The following is a 19524-nucleotide window of genomic DNA, read 5'->3' as shown; positions in this document are numbered from 1 at the left end:
CCAATGGTTTGTGGGCAATAAGAAAAAAAAGGCGTTTGGGGTAATCTTTATAGCCTACCTACGGACAATAATAACAACACAACGCATATTTGTTTACTCTCATCGTAAAAGCCCAAATCACCATGTTGCTGCTGCATTCTCGCAGACCATTGTCTTTTCCCGAGAGTGCTCGCGGTGTCTGCTACTGGTAGAGGTGCTGGTGCGCTGGCACAAATGCCCGTAGTCCTCGAGAGCGAGTGGGGCAGCCAAACAGACAGTCGCCTAGCTCTCGTCGCCTCTCGATTCGGCGTTGTATTTGGCTTAATACGTTGAAAAGTTACGAGGCGTTGCATTAACGCAGCTGTTGATGAAATTGTTTACAGTGGAGTTTAAGGTGTCTCGAATGCATTACGGTGCTGGATATTTTGCCACTTACCGACTTTCCGTGCACATGAGGATTGCACAGAGTCGATTCTTGTCAGACTTGGCGCCATTCAACTGGAATACCTGAGACTCAATTGTGTGCACGCACGCACGCTCCGACAACACACAAACTTATTTACCACTGTTGTGACTTTTTTTGAATAGCCTACATTTTGTAGCCATGCTTTTATCCGTGCGTAAATTTGCGGCATATGTTTTATGAGTCAATGGCATTTGACGCTTTCCCTGTAAGGAATTTGTGACTGTAGGCTGGTATCGTTCCCCAGGATGCAGTATGGATGCCCGATGATGCGCGGGACTTGGTGGATTTTCTGAAGGGGATCGGAATGACATTTGAGTAAACCCCCGTGGACCGTAAATTCGATTTTCTCCACCCGGTTCCTTTTGCACCAAACAGCCGCACACAACTCGACATCTGTCCAACGATTCTGGGCTCGGTTTCGGTTCGGCTCGCCCGCGAGGGAGATGGCCGCAATCGCCAGCTCCTTGATCCGACAGAAACGCCAGGCGAGGGAGTCAAACAGTGACCGGGTCTCCACTACTAAACGGCGCCCCAGCCCCAGCAAAGACCCACGTTCCATATGCGAGCGGCATTTCTTGGGGGTCTTCAGCAAAGTCCGTTTCTGCAGTGGCAAGAAAAGACCAGCCGCTCGGCGGCGACCAGGTCAGTGCTGTAGTTTTGTGTGCAACGGTTCCCCTTGCCCCTCGACCGAGCCGATCTAAGGCATTACCGCAGTCGAAGGCTCTAGCTAGCCCATCTAAAAGGCTGCAGGTAGATTTATCCGCGGTGCCTGAGAATGCGATGCGAAAATTCCACCTGTTCCATAGCTCACATAGCTCTGTCGAGAACCACCGCAAGACACAACAGTTTACCCACATCCTGCCGTATCAGCCTCAATGTAAAACGATGTATATGTTGTGACGTTACCAATATGTATGTTATATTGCTGTGGTCAGAATGATCGTTTATCTTGGCACCGTTATTGCCATCCCATCATATAGTCAAATGCTGTGCATTTCTATTAAAAGGCAAGGCAAATATTGGCTTACATATATTAACATATATTTTTAATCCAGATTTCTTTTTTACATCCCCCTTGCCAAGTAGAATAATGCTACCTTAAAGAATTCAATAATGAATGCAAATTGAGACTTAGTGAAGATAAGTTGCACCGCAGTGCACCAAGGCTCTTTTGAGATGAAATGTTTAATGGTAAATGTTTATTGCAGTGGGGATGTTTATTGCAGTTTAGTGAGGTAGCTATAGTGATTAAGAGGCTACCCAGGCGTATTGATGGACACAGGCTCCGTTCCTACTATGCTAAGGTATCATTCTTCCCATCCTCCTGGTGCACAGATAAAGAGGAACGGGCAAATCATTCCTCTCCTTATCGAACCAAAGGCTGTCATGTGATGAACAGCAGGTGCACCATCCCCACAGACAGACAGGCCAAAACCACAGACAGACAGGCAGGCAGACCAGAACCAAATACAGACAGACAGAACAAAACCACAGACAGACAGAAGAGAAACACATGCAGACAGACCAGAATCACAGACAAACCAAAACCACAGACAAGAGACACCAGAACCATAGACAAACTGACAGACCAAAACCACAGACAGACCAAAACCATAGACAAACTGACAAACCAGAACCACAGACTGACCAGAATCACAGACAGAACAGGACCGTAGACAGACAGACAGACAGAACAGGACCATAGACAGACAGACAGACAGAACAGGACCATAGACAGACAGACAGAACAGGACTATAGACCGATAGACAGACGGAACAGGACCATAGACAGATAGACAGACAGAACAGGACCATAGACAGATAGACAGACGGAACAGGACTATAGACAGACAGACAGAACAGGACCATAGACAGACAGATAGACAGACAGAACAGGACCATAGACAGATAGACAGACAGAACAGGACCATAGACAGACAGACAGACAGAACAGGACCATAGACAGACAGACAGACAGACAGACAGACAGACAGACAGAACAGGACCATAGACAGACAGACAGAACAGGACCATAGACAGACAGACAGACAGAACAGGACCATAGACACATACAGAGAGACAGACAGAACAGTACCATAGACAGACAGACAGACAGAACTGGACCATAGACAGACAGACAGCACATGTCCTTTACCTCATATCCCTATACTGCTATAATGATTTTAGCATTTTGACAAACAGCCAATGCTGGAGGAATTTGTCTGTTAAAAGAATCTTGTTTTTCCTTTTATCCCCTGTAAGATGCACCCTCCAAACCTCCACAGGTGTTCCGTAAGGGCGGCAGGCTAGGTTAGTAGCTCAGCCTCCATCCGTGTGTGCTGTGTTTTTTTCCGTCTCCACCCCCCGCCCCATCTCGCGCCCATGTCGATACCCCTGTTGCGAGGGAGGGGAGGTGGGTGGGTGATGGCTTATAGCACCTGTCTGGTGCCGGTGACCCCTCTGCTGATTTGTTTGACACTATGCTTTCAAATTTTATTTCTGTTTCTTTTTCTTTACTCCTTGTAACGCTCTCTTCCAGTAGTCTCTTTGTCCTTGGCTACTCTCTCCCTCTCTTTTGTCTCAGTCTTTCAGTTCGTATGTGTCAGATCAGTTTTTATTCTCTCTCTTCGTTTTCCTCCTCCAGTGTGTCTTTGTTTGTGTTCAACATGTATGTCACATGTGGAGTATTGCTGTGTGACTGGGTGGCGGTCTGTTTATTTGTGTGCATCGACCTGCTGTGTTTTCCCTGTCTAACTTGTCGACGGTAGCAGTTGAGGTGATCATTCACCATTTCATGGTCATAACGCCATTTGTCAACATGTCCCCGTGTATGTCTCTGCATCGGTACACGTAAAGTTGTGCCATTTTGAATGGCTCCAGTCAGCATTCATACACACAGGCACATTCTCCCATACTAGGCATATCCCAAGCGCAAAAAACAGGTAATTTGCTCCTTCAATGTCCACCCGTCTCTCTCAAACTCATACTTAAACACTCCCTCGCCCTCTATTTCTTTCTCCGCTCACACATACCAGCATACTTCACTTGCACGTAAACGCACGTCCATTCTGTTTCCCGCCCCTCTGAATGGAGCTGATGTGCTCTGCTGGCAGTGATTACTTAGCCCTTTATTTACAGAAGTGCAGTTATCACATGTGATTTAGTGAGACCCCCCCCCAGCTAGCCCCCACTCTCTCTGCCCTACCCATGATGGATGATGGCGGGCCTGTCCCAGAGATTGATGGCTCCACCCCGGAAGGGAAGTGAGTTGTGGGTTGATGGACAGAATAGTGTACAGCTGAGGCGACATGAACCTCCATTGTTGCGAGGTCAGCTTGCAGGCCAACCCTGGGATCAACTACAGTATGGATCAAATGCCACTAATCTGCTCCAGGACCAGCTCTGGAGGACTACAGATCCACTGTGGACACTAGCCCCGATTCTGATGCTACACCATCAGCCCTATCTGAACCCGTCCACATATTCACACTACACCTCTAAAGATCTGATCTTGATCAATGAATGGTTTGTTTAATTTAAAGACCAAGAAAATTCAATTGAATAATGAACTTGCATCCAAACACAATGTTGTTTGTTTAGCTCTGGCAAAGTGAAGGATTCATTATTTCCAGATTGCAACTTTCCATTCACTCTCAGTTTGATGATGAACGTTATTTTACACTTTCACAGATTATACAATGGTTGTATCCAGTTGGATCACAACTGTCTTAACTTCAACCGTGCTTCAAATTAACCTTTGCATGACTCCATAAGCAGCATCACTTCCATAATATACAGTACCTTTGGAAAGTATTCAGCCCCCTTGACTTTTTCCACATTTAGTAGGTCACAGCCTTATTCTAAAATGTATTAAATATTTTTTTACCCTCATCAATCTACACACAATAGCCAATAATGACAAAGCAAAAACAGGCTTTTAGAAATGTATGCTAATTTATAATAACATTTAAAAAAGGAAATAAAAATGAAATAGCACATTTACACAAGTATTCAGACTCAGTACTTTATTGAATCACCTTTGGCAGCGATTACAACCTTGAGTCTTCTTGGGTATGACACTACAAGCTTGGCACACCTGTATATAGAGAGTTTCTCCCATTCTTCTCTGCAGATCCTCTCAAGCCCTGTCAGGTTTGATGGACAGCTATTTTCAGGTCTCTCCAGAGATGTTCGATTCAAGTCCGGGCTCTGGCTGGCCCACTCAAGGATTTTCAGAGACTTGGCTTTGTGTTTAGGGTCGTTGTCCCGTTGGAAGATGAACCTTCACCCCAGTCTGAGGTCCTGAGTGCTCTGGAGCAGGTTTCCATCAAGGATCTCTGTATTTTGTTCCGTACATCTTTGACTTGATCCTGACTAGTCTCCCAGTCCCTGCCACTGAAAAACATCCCCACAGCTTGATGCTGCCACCACCATGCTTCACCGTAGGGATCGTTCCAGGTTTCCTCCAGATGTAACGCTTAGCATTCAGGTCAAAGAGTTGAATCTTGATTTCATTAGACCAGAGAATATTGTTTATCATGGTCTTAGAGTCTTTAGGTGCCTTTTGGCAAACTCCAAGCGGGCTGTCATGTGCCTTTTACTGAGGAGTGGCTTCCGTCTGGTCACTCTACCATAAAGGCCTAATTGGTGGAGTGCTGCAGAGATGGTTGTCTTTCTGGAAGGTTCCCCCATTTCCACAGAGGAACTCTAGAGCTCTGTCAGAGTGACCATTGGGTTCTCGGTCACCTCCCTGACCAAGGCCCTTCTCCCCCGATTTCTCAGTTTGGCCAGTGGGGCAGCTCTAGAAAGAGTTTGGTGGTTCCAAACTTCTTCCATTTAAGAACGATGGAGGCCACTGTTCTTGGGGACCTTCGATGCTGCAGACATTTTTTTGGTACCCTTCCCCAGGGACAATTCCTTCAGCCTCATGGCTTGGTTTTTGCACGGACATGCACTGTCAACTGTGAGACCTTATATAGACAGGTGTGTGCCTTTCCAAATCATGTCCAATTAATTGAATTTACCACAGGTGGACTCCAATCATGTTGTAGAATCATTTCAAGGATAAACAATGGAAACAGGATGCACCTGAGCTCAATTTTGTGTCTCAAAGCAATGGGTCTGAATACTTATGTAAATAAGTATATTTTTTTTATAAATGAACAAACATTTTTCAAAATCTGTTTTATCTTTGTCATTATGGGGTATTGTGTGTAGATTGCTGAAGATTTGTATTTATTTAATACATTTTAGACTAAGGCTGTAACGTAACAAAATGTGGAAAAAGTCAACGGGTCTCAGTACTTACCGAAGGCACTGTAGGTGCTCCTTTCATGCCTCTGCTGTTCAATCCAAATCTAACATGTGCTTTCATAAAGGCCAAATATTGAATGACCAAAAATCCCAAATGCAAGATTGTTTACTCAAAATCTATTTTCACTGCTAAGTGCTACTGGTGATGAGCTCCATCGAAGTGAAACTATCCACACAATCAAAATAACTGCATGTGAATCATTCCTGAGAGTTCGCAGATTATTCGTTCTCACAACGTGATCTTCTAGCACCCCCACCCTTTCCCAAACGATAAACAGTCTCATTCACACATACATTTTTTTCTTGCCTTGGGAGAGAAGACTCCCATAGCCTTGGGCTAAAACTCCGTATCCACCTGCTCCCTCACAAGTGTTGATTGCTGCAACCTGAGCTCAGCGCTAGCTCGGCTCTCCTCCAAATATCATCAGCACCACCAAGTTGGAAGGTAAACTCAGAGTTATTTATAGATGGTATGACATTTTGGGCTGACTCTCCTCAGGATATAACCATAGCCTTTGATTGGGGATCAGTTGTGGTGTTGAAAGCCCTAAACGGCACAATCAACATACAGTTGTGGATTTTTGTTACTCAAACCCACATTATGAAGTCCCGGCTCACCAACGTTACCAGGCCCATCTAGGAGCAAACAGTTACTTTGTGCAGAATACCAGTTTGAGATGATTGTGCACAACTGTTGATTTTGCACAAATATCCCAACGACATCCGTTCATTATTACGCAAAAGTTAAGCACATAAAAGGTTAGGATTCATCCCTTGGTGAACAGTGACAATGTGAATATTCCCACAAGGCAATCGTCTCATAAAAATTGTGAAGAACAGGTCAATCTCAACCCTCAAAACCCCAAAAGTTAGGCCAGTTGCTGTTGCACCATAATATACTGTATTACTTTTCAGATTACATCATTACCTTCAAGAACCACTCATTAACATCACCAGACTACAAGAGTGCAGTAGATATACATCATTTTTACAGATGCATCCGTATTCGAGGGTCAGTTTGTCTTATAAATGTTAGGAGATACCTTAGCTAGCAAATTGGCAGTACAACAAGGTAACATTTCAGATGCATAGGTTACTGTCGTGACTACGAGCCCACCCATTGATTCTCTTGAATTTTCTTATTCTACGCCAAGTCAATTCTCACCCCTGACCCCAATCTGGTACCCAGGCTTTTTACCGTTAACCACATCCCCAACATCTGTTTTACTAGTTTGTCAATGTGAGCAGCAGTGGCGAGGTGTGAAGTGATAGGGGTGTGGTCTGACATGCCCCTGGGGGGTGGGGCGTGGTGGGGGTCTGTCCTTTGTTTCAGAGCCGCAGCTGAAAGGCATCGTGACACGATTGTTCAGCCAGCAGGGCTTCTACCTGCAGATGCAGCCGGACGGCTCTATCGATGGCAGCAAGGACGAGAACAGCGACTACAGTGAGTAATTGGGTTAGTCACTACGACTCCCAGCATGCCGCATGGTTACCACTAGTCACTGGCCCAATTCCAGTTTCTTAAAAGTGTGTCCTTCCTTTCTTGACAGAATAGTGGTTAGACATGATTTGACAGGTGAACGCAAGGGCTCCGCCACATAGCTTTCACCTGTCTAGTCATTTCTAATCAGTGATTACTTTAAGGAAGGAAGTAAGGAAGGATGCACTTTTAAAGACTTTGAACTGGGATACTCACGTTACCCATTTAGTATGACTTCCTTTATAGTATTGTATGACCAAAGCATGACAGACTTGCTAAGCTAACCAATTTGGCCTGCTATTTAGTATTTACTGTGAAGCAAAATGTGTGTGCAAATGTGTGTGCAGTTTTGTTATAGCTAAGTGCTAACATCTACTGCCAAGATATATAACTATGTAAAATACACCAGCTGCGAACAATCAATTGGGTCGAACTTTTAAACAAAGTCTTGCAGATTAGCAATTTGCATATATCACTTTTTTGCCTCGCGTGACAGTTTTAGACAATATTACACATCAGTGTAATATTGAGAAATAAACAGCCTAGAGTTTGTGTCAAATCCATTATAATTTTGATAGAAAAGAAAAACAATTTGGATTAAAATTTGCATGTTCAACTGAGAACACTAAAATATGTTTTTTTTTTATATCAAATGAAAGCACCTCCCGGCGCCTAGCAAAACATCCCTTGTGTGCCACTGTGTGGATGTAAGTGCCACATTAACCAGGTTTCCATTCAACCCTTTTATGCAAGTCAAGCACTTTGTATAAAGAATGTCAAAACGCCTGATGGAAACAATAAACGTTCCAATTGTCGACAAAACAAAATATGCTAGACAAGGTTAGGATCTTTTTATCGGTAAAATGAATTATGCGAGAAATGTCAGTAGAAATGCTTTTATGGACAAATATTTACATAATAACCATATATATCGAAGTAAACGTGGATTCATGCGGTGACATGTGATCCTCCCACTACAACTTGTCCGGAAAGCATGTAGTTTATTAGGCTACAGATTAAATAAGTTATAATGAACTTCACAGGGTGGTGAAAGTGCAAGGTGATGAGCTTGATGCTCCTTTCCAATAAATATCGAGGGTCTTATTCTGGTGACATAATCATCGATGCTTAGCTGCCGTTTGACAAATTCAAATAATTTAGCTCTTTTGTCCATAATTATCTCATAATGTAGGCTATACCCACGCTGTTGACTAGAGCACAAGTGCCAATACCAGAGTGGGCACACGCTATATAACTCAACATTTATGGTGAGAAAACCCATCAGTAGAGTTGAAAATGCGATGAAAACCCATTTAACATGTATTTTTTATTCAATACATGGGAATTTAACCGCAAAAGGTATTTTTTATGTGCATTACATCATCACGCACAGCCTTTTATCCACAAGTCAAATTCATGGTAAACCCATCTGGTAGGAAATTGCGCATATTGTTTTAATGCACATTTTTGAATATTCGCATGAAAATCTGTCACCAATTGGATGGAAAACTAGTTAGTGTTTTGATTTATTCAGGTCTAAAGCCTGTGATTATCACAACTGCACTTTCGAAAGTGGATGTTCATGGCGGGGAATAAATCCAATCGAAGGAACTTCATTCTCAGGAGAAATCTGGTCCAAAGGATCATTCCACGAGTCATTTCCCTCCACTTTTACAGTGGTCGCTCTCTCCAAGTCGGTTTGCCATGCACCGAAGCAGTAATCTTAACAGTGTCTCCCTATGAACCTTGTCACAGTGAAGAAACACCTTTCCCTAAAGGAGTCACCCTGGAGGAATGTGTCTCGGGGGGTAACAGTCTCTGCATTGTGAACAATCCCTCAGGAATAGGTTAAGCCCCAGGATCAGTATTTATGTCGGACGGACAACAGTTTCCTAGGGGCCAGTGGCGCTACTCAAGGATTACTTTGCCCTCTAGGAACCATAGTTGAGAGAATGCCAAGAGTGTGCAAAGCTGTCATAAAGGCAAAGGGTAGCTACTTTGAAGAATCTAAAGTATATTTGTTTAACCAGTTGGATTTAGGGGGCGCTATTTTAATTTTTGGATGAAAAACGTTCCCGTTTTAAACAAGATATTTTGTCACGAAAAGATGCTCGACTATGCATATAATTGACAGCTTTGGAAAGAAGACACTCTGACGTTTCCAAAACTGCTAAGATATTGTCTGTGAGTGCCACAGAACTGATGTTACAGGTCGAAACCCAGATAAAAATCCAACCAGGAAGTGCCGCATTTTTTGAAACCGCCTCATGCCAATGACTCATTATATGGCTGTGAATGAGCTACAAATGAGCTTACGTTTTCCACGTTTTCCCCAAGGTGTCTACAGCATTGTGACGTCTTTTTAGGCATTTCCCTTGAAGAATAGCTGTAAGGGACCATATATGGCATGTGGTCACATGGTGTCTCCCTCTGAAAACCTTGCGTAAAATACTGAGGTAGCCATTTTTCCAATCGCTTCTTATGAGAAACCAACTGCCTCGACGGATATATTATTGAATATATTTGTTAAAAACACCTTGAGGATGGATCCTAAACAACATTTGCCGTGTTTCTGTCGATATTATGTAGCTAATTTTGAAAAAAGTTTGGCGTTATAGTTGTAGCATTTTTCGGTCGATTTCTCAGCCAAGCATGGTGAAGAAACGGGAGCTTTTTCGCCAACAAAAATAATATTTTTGGAAAAAAGGAACATTTGCTATCTGACTGGGAGTCTCCTGAGTGAAAGCATCCGAAGTTCTTCAAAGGTAAATGATTTAATTTGGTTGCTTTTCTTATTTTTGTGAAAATGTTGCCTGCTGCCAGCAGAGCCTAGCATAGCATTATGCCATGATAAACTTACACAAATGCTTGTCTAGCGTTGGCTGTAACGCACATTTTGAAAATCTGAGATGACAGTGTTGTTAACAAAAGGCTAAGCTTGTGTTTGAATATATTTATTTCATTTAATTTGCGATGTTCATGAATAGGAAAAGTTTCTAGGGGTATTTATGTCCGTTGCGTTATGCTAATGCATTTGAGGCTATGATTACGCTCCCGGATACGGGTTTGGTTTTTTGGTTACTACATGATTCCATATGTGTTATTTCATTGTTATCCTACAATGTAGAAAATAGTAAAAATAAAGAAAAACCCTTGAATTAGTAGGTGTGTCCAAACCTTTGACTGGTACTCATATGTATATGTATATATGTCCATGTTTTTGAAAGAAAAGCACATTTTTTTGTCCATTAAAATACATTAACATTTTCTCAGAATTACAGTGTAGACATTGTTAATGTTGTAAATGACTATTGTAGCTGGAAACGGACAATTTTTAATGGGATATCTACATAGGCGTACAGAGGTCTATTATCAGCAACCATCACTCCTGTGTTCCAATGGCACGTTGTGTTAGCTAATCCAAGTTTATCATTTTAAAAGGCTAATTGATCATTAGAAAACCCTTTTGCAATTATGTTAGCACAGCTGAAAACTGTTGTTCTGATTAAAGAAGCAATCAAACTGGCCTTATTCAGACTAGTTGTGTATCTGGAGCATCAGCATTTGTGGGTTCGATTACAGCTCAAAATGGCCAGAAATAAATAACTTTCTTCTGAAACTCATCAGTCTATTCTTGTTCTGAGAAATTAAGGCTATTCCATGCAAGAAATGGCCAAGAAACTGAAGATCTCATACAATGCTGTGTACTACTCTATTCACAGAACAGCTCAAACTGGATCTAACCAGAATAGAAAGAGGAGTTAGAGGCCCCGGTACACAACTGAGCAATAGGATAAGTACATTAGAGTGTCTAGTTTGAGAAACAGACGACTCACAAGTCCTCAACTGGCAGTTTCATTAAATAGTACCTGCAAAAGACCAGTCCCAATGTCAAGTGAAGAGGCAACTCCGGGATGCTGGCATCAATTTGATGTTATTTTAATGGACAAAAAATGTGCTTATGTTTCGAAAACAAGGACATTTCTAAGTGACCCCAAACTTTAGAACGGTAGTGTATATGACAATTTTATCAATTGTGTAATTGCGTGAGATGATAGCATTTTGCAAACCATCTCCCCCCATCGCCCCAAGATGAATGCTTCTGACCACAAAAGTTTTTCTTCACTACACGCTCCACTGCTTTGATTGGTGTAACGTTAGCTAGAAAAAAGTGTCTATCCAGATATTGAAAAGGCACATGCAAAAAAAAATCAAGGAACTTATAGGACAAGAACTGTGACTTTCCTTCCTCTCTGGAGCAGGGCTCTGCTGAAAGGAGTGATAACTGGAGTGGTGTTAAGTGTTGAGGAGGATCAACTGAAGTTCGCCGTGTCTGTGACACCCGCCGTTTGGTGCGACGCAGACCCAGTGGAGAGTGTGGTGAAACAGAGAATACACTATCTGTACTACTGAGTTCAGATAAAGTTAAGTTAGGATGGGTCAGTTATCCCGTGAGAGCTTTTGTCTCGAATCCATTACATTGTTTTAGGTGTCAAGCTTATAGTCATGTGGCAGCAGTGTGTATGAGGGAGTTTCCTAGATGTGTGAAAAGTTCTTGTGTGTAAACTGTAGGGGTTCCCATGGTGCTGGTGATCAGAGGTGTCTGGTGAGAGAAAGGCAGGTTGAGGATTCCAGGATCAGAGTAGTACAGTAGGTGTCGTATGATGAGGCAGTAGAAGAGAGTAGAAGAGAAAGATGGGTCCAGGGTGAGGGATCTTAAGAGGCTACCTGTGAGTAGACCGAGGCCAATAGAGAGTGATAGGAATAACGTGCTTCAGTAAGGTTGTTTTTTTGGCATTCTTGGCCACAGTTGTCAATTGTACCGCAGGACTGGAATGTAAATCACAGAGGATAGATGTTGTGGTGGAAGCTGCAGAGAAGTACTTGGGTGTACGCAGTGGCGATTTTAGCGGATAAATCTTGGTGGGGCAAAAACATTATGTGGGATGCATGCCAGCATAGCCACTACACAACACAACACTAAACAATACATTAATTGCACTTTAACGGTGACAAACGGTTAGGACCTACATAAAGCTGTCCCAACAGCAGAGTCCCAACAGCTGTCCCAACACCTTACCACTGTTACACCTAGCGGAGCCTTGTCTGGCAGCGAAACAGTTCATTCATCCTCATTTACTGCCTTTAAAAAAAACATAGCTCATATGGCTGACTTGCTTAAACAAATGTGGGTTCTACTGACAATTGAGATGTACAAACTATGGCATAAGGGGATGACAAGCGGATAAAAGGCAATCCGTAATTTCGATTAAAACATTAATGAGCGAGCGATGACGGACGTAGTCAATATAACTATTTGTTCAGCACTTTTGAAATGTACAGGGACAGAATTCAGAACATGGGCCATTCTTCCAGTGTACTCCCTGTACACCAAGTCAAAACCGTAGGATAAATAAAGGGGGCATATAAGCAGACAACGAAAGCTCATTTTCGATGCTTACATTTCTCTAAAACAGGTTATAGGCTACATTTGCACCACCAAGTTAGAACAGTAGGTGAAATTAAGAGGTGAAAATAGACCAAATTATTAGGGTGAACGCCATTTGGGTCTTTGCATGTCAAAAACGATACACTTCAAATAACACGGATTCCTTCGAAACCACTCATTGTTGAATTTGCAAATTTCCAATTTGTTGTGTAATGTTTATGTCCGATGGCCGATGAGCAGCATACATTTTATCTATTATTTCTCGTCTTTATTTCTCTTCATATGATAAGGATTAAAAAGGATTTGCCAGTAGATTGTCGACATGATTCATGATGATGACTGCTAGCTAAGATTTTGAAAGTAAGATGTTGACATGATCAGCTACTGTACATACAACGTGATTTGATTTCATTTTTATCTGTGGCCAATGAACTTGAGCCTTCTTGGCTCTTGGCTCAAGGGCTCTTCTAATGTAACTCTATGGCAGGACCCAAAGAGTATAAATGTTCGATGTCTACCCTTACTAAGGACTTAGACTTGAGAGCCAGTTTCTCATGAGAGACAGTTTCATCATAGTGCTTGATGGTTTTTGTGACTGCACTTGAAGAAACTTTCAAAGTTCTTGAAACTTTCCGTATTGGCTGACCTTCATGTCTTAAAGTAATGATAATAACTATTTGCTTATTTGAGCTGTTCTTGCCATAATATGGACTTGGTCTTTTACCAAATAGAGCTATCTTCTGTTTTCCACCACTACCATGTCACAACACAACTGATTGGCTCAAACGCATTAAGGAAAGAAATTCCACAAATTAACTTTTAACCAGACACACCTGTTAATTGAAATGCTTTCCAGGTGAGTACCTCATGAATCTGGTTGAGAGAATGCCAAGAGTGTGCAAAGCTGTCATCAAGGCAAAGGGTGGCTATTTGAAGAATCTCAAATATAAAATATGTTTTGATGTGTTTAACACTTTTTTGGTTACTACATGATTCCATATGTGTTATTACGTAGTTTTGATGTCTTCACTATTATTCTACAATGTAGAAAATAGTAAAAATAAAGAAAAACACTTGCATCTCGAGTGGCACTGTGGTCTAATGCACTGCATCACAGTGCTATCTGTGCCACTAGAGATCCTGGTTCGAATCTAGGCTCTGTTGCAGCCGGCCGTGACCGGTAGACCCATGGGGCAGTGTACAATTGGCCCAACGTCATCCGGGTTACAGGCTAAGGTGCGCTCGCGTGCGCTTGTGTTGCAAAATAAATTTAGAAATCTATATTATTCAATTATTGCACCCACACTGCTCGCGCGCGCCAACAAGCGTCTGAGTTGCCACGGGCTAAAATAGAAGTCAGTTCTATTTGTGACGCAGATCGTACTGCAAGTCCTGCCTCTCCCATCTCATTGGTTTATAGAAGCAGGTACCCACGTGCCATCTCCTCATTGGTTATACCCATGTGGGTGACTGACAGACGAACAAGATCGGTGGTGGTAATGCACCTAATTTATGAAAGTTGCCAATCACAATATAAAGTCCAGAGAAGAAAAGCCTGGAAGGAGGAGAGATGACTAGAAACGATTCGGTTAACCATTTTATGTGTGGATTAATTGTTGGAGTAGAGGACCTTGTGCATTTCAGGTAAAATAACAAGTCAATGTTTATATCCCAGGACAAATTAGCTAGCAACAGCAAGCTCGCTAAATAGGACAAATTAGCTAGCAAGTGCAAGCTAGCTAGCTAAATTGCCATAAATGTTTAATGTCTCCAAATTAATGTAATTGTTTCAGAGTTTGTTTTGATATTTTAACCTGCGTGTCGTGATTGCGTTTGGTGAGGGGGGACAAAATACATTTATCACGATGGTGCACGATGGCACATGCGCGCAGCCGGTTTGGGTTGTCCCATCTTGCACTAGCAACTCCTGTGGCTGGCCAGGAGCAATGCACGTTGACAAGGTCGCCAGGTGTACGGTGTTTCCTCCGACACATTGGTGCGGCTGGCTTCCGGGTTAAGTGGGCATTGTGTCAAGAAGCAGTGCAGCTTGGCTGGGTTGTGTTTTGGAGGACGCACGGCTCTCGACCTTCGCCTCTCCCAAGTCTGTACGGGACTTGCAGCGATGGGACAAGACTGTAACCACCAATTGGATACCACGAAATTATGGAGAAAAGGGGGTACATTTTTTAAATAATAATAGGAAGAAATAGAAAAACCCTTGAATGAGTAGGTGTTCTAAAACTTTTGACTGGTAGTGTATATATTTTATTTTTTATTTAATTTGCCCCACCAACCCTGAATGATGGGTCGCCACAGGGTGTACATGATTTTACTGCAGAAAATATGTTTTGAACGACAGTGTCCCGTCCTCCCAGGCTGCTGACCTGGAGTAGGATCAGATAGGGCCAAAGTAGTGGAATAGTGGTGAGGTTTCAATGGGTGCAGGGTTAGTTGGTAATTTTGCACAAAGTATAATGAATTCATACTTAAGCAATAAGGCCTGAGGATGTGTGGTATATTGCCAATATAGCACGGCTAAGTGCTGTTCTTAGGCACGACGCAACGCGGAGGTGTACACAGCCCTTAGCCATGGTATATTGGCCATACAGTATATCACAACACCCGATGTGTCTTATTGCTATTATAAACTGGTTACCAACGTAATTAGAGCAGTAAACGTAAATGTTTTATCATACCCGTTGTATACGGTCTGATATACCACAGCCAATCAACATTCAGTGCTCAAACCAACCAGTTTATAATACAGAATACTAGGCTGATACACAGCCAATATAGTAGGTGGCAGCCTGCACCTATAACATTTGTTTGCGGATGGCCATAATACCAAAGAAGAAGAAGGAATTTACAGTTAGTTACGTGTCATTTGTGGCGTGCATGATCATGAGCAAAGTCATTGTAGCCTATCATTTGTGAGAACCATGAGTCATGAGCATGGGCTGACTTTGCTTTGCTGTACCGCGGTCCATTACAATGTAGAAAAACGCATATCAGCCAGCTTTCCATATTACCAGCGCTTCATTTTATTATTTCTAACTATTTCTGCGTTGGATTCGTGGCCGTAATTTATGGAAGATGACAAAACTTTGGAGAAAACAAAGATAGGACAGTGGTTGCCATCTGTGGCAATATCTTCCCTAAATCAATGCTTATGACAAATCCAGCTCCAGAACCATCCATAGAGCCAGCTGGCTAATCTTTTGAATACGGTGTAGTACTTTAAAAAAATATCCAACAACAGATAACATTAGCTAGCTAGATAAGGTTAGCAAAATAGCTAGTTAGCTTTCTAGATAAGGTTAGCATGCTAGCTAGCCCTATTAGTTGATGTTCATCAACTCCACTGGGAAATTACCACACCCAATTCTTGAATGTGTATAAGTAGCCTTCGTCATTCTTCTGAGGTGGAACCTAAACATGCATTTCATCGCTAGGACAGGAAATTATATTGAAATATTGGCGACAACTTCCTCTGGGGGGGGGGGGGGGTGTTCTTTAAATGAGTTATTGGGAACGGAACTGTTGCAGTGTTCTAGGAGTGATGCTGCACTGTAAAGGGTTTTCCGTGAATTTGACAGCATGTTATAGGCAGCTCAGTGGCTTGTAAAATTATGTGTTTCATATTACAGTACACCTACTGTAATATAAATACAGTATCAAAGCAAGTACTGTGTAATGCCACACAGTACAATACCATAGCATTGTCTGTATTTTATGGTAAAAATAATCAGAATGAATGAATTAATTAAGTAAATTCATTGAGAGGAGGGGTTTGCATTTCACTGTAGTTTACTGTAATTACGGGATGGGTGTAAGCAGGTTAGCTGCTACACTGTAAAACAGTAACTTGTTTTTACAGTAACTTACTGGCAGAGTTACTGTAAAAAAAGTGTTACTGTAAATTCCAAATAAACTTTGGTTAAACAATACATTCTTTGGAATTTATGGTAATATACTGTAATTTGTTTTGTATTAACCAACAGGTTATTGGCTGCCAGTAAGATACCGTGAAAACAACAGGATTTTTTTTACAGTGTAGGTAAAATGTTTACACATTCCAGCATCCCTACAGTAACTTACAGGTCACTTGCTTCCAGTACTTTTTTGTGTGTACCATTCGAAATACAGCAATTATTTCCCCACCCACAGCATTATCCCACAATGCACCATCATTTACAGTATGCTGCAGTAAAAACATTTCTGAGTATTTTACTGTTGATAATACCCCAAATGACCGTATAAATGACCGCTTTCCATTACAGTGTGGTTTGGGTCAGGGGTATCTGGGAAATCTTCTCAATACCCAGTAATGCTGGCCCAGGGATGGAGGAGTGCAGTAAACTGCAGTAAATAATTCAGTAAATAGAACTAAAAATACCTCCTTCTCCATTTGTACCAAATTAATAATTCCCTCTGCGAGAAGCTTCATGCTCAGAGACAGACTGAAGACGACACGGAGAGGAAAGGAGAGAAGAACCTGTCCTAGCTGGCTCATGATGTCTTAATGCTTTAATTTCTGTTTAAGAAATTATTGTATAACCAGATTGCAACCAACTGCACTGTTGTTCATCTGAAGTGCTTTTACTGATTGGAATGATTGAAAATTAGTTCATTCAACCTTCTATTCAATTTTTTCTGAAATCAAATTATGATTTTGTCAGATCAATGTGATTTTTTAAATTAATGAACACTTCTAAGTTGCTTTCAACTCCTTGCGCATGTGCGTTGAATTGCGGTGGGGGCAATATAGTGGCAGCAGCCTATCAGAGGAGTTGGAGGCATGGCTAATTTGGGGTGTGGCTTTCAGGTTGTAATTTAAAATTTTAAGAGCCTGATTATTTTTTAAGAGCCTGATAAGGTTTCTGTATTTAGGTAGCCTTTGCTTGGTTATGATATTGTGCTTGCTAAATGTGAAGGTCTTCTGTCAATAATATTATATTTTATTTTTCCAATTTTTCAAGTTGTTGAATAAATTTAGTTTACAGGGAATTTATTTAATTCCAAAGTCAAAACAAGATGTTTTGTATTTACATGAAATATTAGTCTGTATTTGTTATTTATTAGGTTTAACCAAGGGGGAAAAGTTAAATTTGAAATATAGGTTTGTTAATAATTAAATATAACAGTTGACATTGAATCATACAGTTGGTTTCAACAAATGTAGTTTCTTTCAATTGGGAAAAACAAACTCATTCACTAGTAACCAATTGAGGTATTTTTGAATGGGTCATTTTTTACATTGTGGTCTCTTTCAAAACCAGGTAAAGATGCATTTTTGCCATGATGAAATCAAATTATTCAAATTGTCATGGTAAAGACGTCATATTTTCAAATCAAATCAAATTTTATTTGTCACATACACATGGTTAGTAGATGTTAATGCGAGTGTAGCGAAATGCTTGTGCTTCTAGTTCTGACAATGCAGTAATAACCAATGAGTAATCTAGCTAACAATTCCAAAACTACTACCTTATACACACAAGTGTAAAGGGATAAAGAATATGTACATAAAGATATATGAATGAGTGATGGTACAGAGCGGCATAGGCAAGATGCAGTAGATGGTATCGAGTACAGTATATACATATGAGATAAGTATGTAAACAAAGTGGCATAGTTTAAAGTGGCTAGTGATACATGTATTACATAAAGATGCAGTAGATGATATAGAGTACAGTATATACGTATACATATGAGATAAATAATGTAGGGTATGTAAACATTATATTAAGTAGCATTGTTTAAAGTGGCTAGTGATATATTTTACATCAATTCCCATTATTAAAGTGGCTGGAGTTGAGTCAGTGTGTTGGCAGCAGCCACTCAATGTTAGTGGTGGTTGTTTAACAGTCTGATGGCTTTGAGATAGAAGCTGTTTTCAGTCTCTCGGTCCCAGCTTTGATGCACCTGTACTGACCTCGCCTTCTGGATGATAGCGGGGTGAACAGGCAGTGGCTCGGGTGGTTGTTGTCCTTGATGATCCTTATGGCCTTCCTGTGACATCGGGTGGTGTAGGTGTCCTGGAGGGCAGGTAGGTTGCCCCCGGTGATGCGTTGTGCAGACCTCACTACCCTCTGGAGAGCCTTACGGTTGTGGGCGGAGCAGTTGCCGTACCAGGCGGTGATACAGCCCGACAGGATGCTCTCGATTGTGCATCTGTAGAAGTCTGTGAGTGCTTTTGGTGAATTTCTTCAGCCTCCTGAGGTTGAAGAGGCGCTGCTGCGCCTTCTTCACGATGCTGTCTGTGTGGGTGGACCAATTCAGTTTGTCTGTGATGTGTACGCCGAGGGACTTACAACTTACTACCCTCTCCACTACTGTTCCATCGATGTGTATAGGGGGGTGTTCCCTCTGCTGTTTCCTGAAGTCCACAATCATCTCCTTAGTTTTGTTGACGTTGAGTGTGAGGTTATTTTCCTGACACCACACTCCGAGGGCCCTCAACTCCTCCCTGTAGGCCGTCTCGTCGTTGTTGGTTGTTAGATATCCAGATTACAACCAGATAAAAACTGCTTGCTAAAAACCTTTCTCTAGACAATCACCATACAACGTGACCATGATGTCTGTTTTTCCCATTGGGGGAAAGATAGAACATTTTGGAATACATTAAGAGAGAGCTGGAGAACTGTTGAGCAATAGTTACTAATAGGCATGTAGGGAGGGAGGGTTGAGAGATGAGAGATCGAGAGGAAGAGAAATGCAAATTGAAAGCTTGGCATTCAGGACCTATTGATCTGTGTGATGGATTATTAGAATAATAGATTACCTCCACCCTTGAACTGCTCGACCTCCTGACCTCTGCTACATTATGTGATGCCG

General features: G+C 41.8%; 1 protein-coding gene across 1 annotated transcript in view; it reads left to right on the top strand.

Moving 5' to 3' along the window:
- Nucleotides 1-753: 753 nt before the first annotated feature.
- LOC135516757 (fibroblast growth factor 12-like) overlaps nt 754-19524 on the top strand; it is a 43696-nt gene continuing 24925 nt past the window's right edge. Inside the window, exons 1-3 of the mRNA XM_064940955.1 lie at nt 754-1087; nt 2708-2755; nt 7092-7202. Of these exons, the coding sequence (XP_064797027.1) occupies nt 889-1087; nt 2708-2755; nt 7092-7202 (358 nt within the window). The 5' untranslated portion in view covers nt 754-888. The remainder of the gene's footprint in view (nt 1088-2707; nt 2756-7091; nt 7203-19524) is intronic.

Source organism: Oncorhynchus masou, chromosome 3, assembly GCF_036934945.1.
Source record: "Oncorhynchus masou masou isolate Uvic2021 chromosome 3, UVic_Omas_1.1, whole genome shotgun sequence".
In the NCBI taxonomy this organism is placed as follows: Eukaryota; Metazoa; Chordata; class Actinopteri; order Salmoniformes; family Salmonidae; genus Oncorhynchus; species Oncorhynchus masou.
The sequence above is the reverse complement of the archived record's forward strand: the minus strand, read 5'-3'. Positions and strand labels throughout refer to the sequence as shown.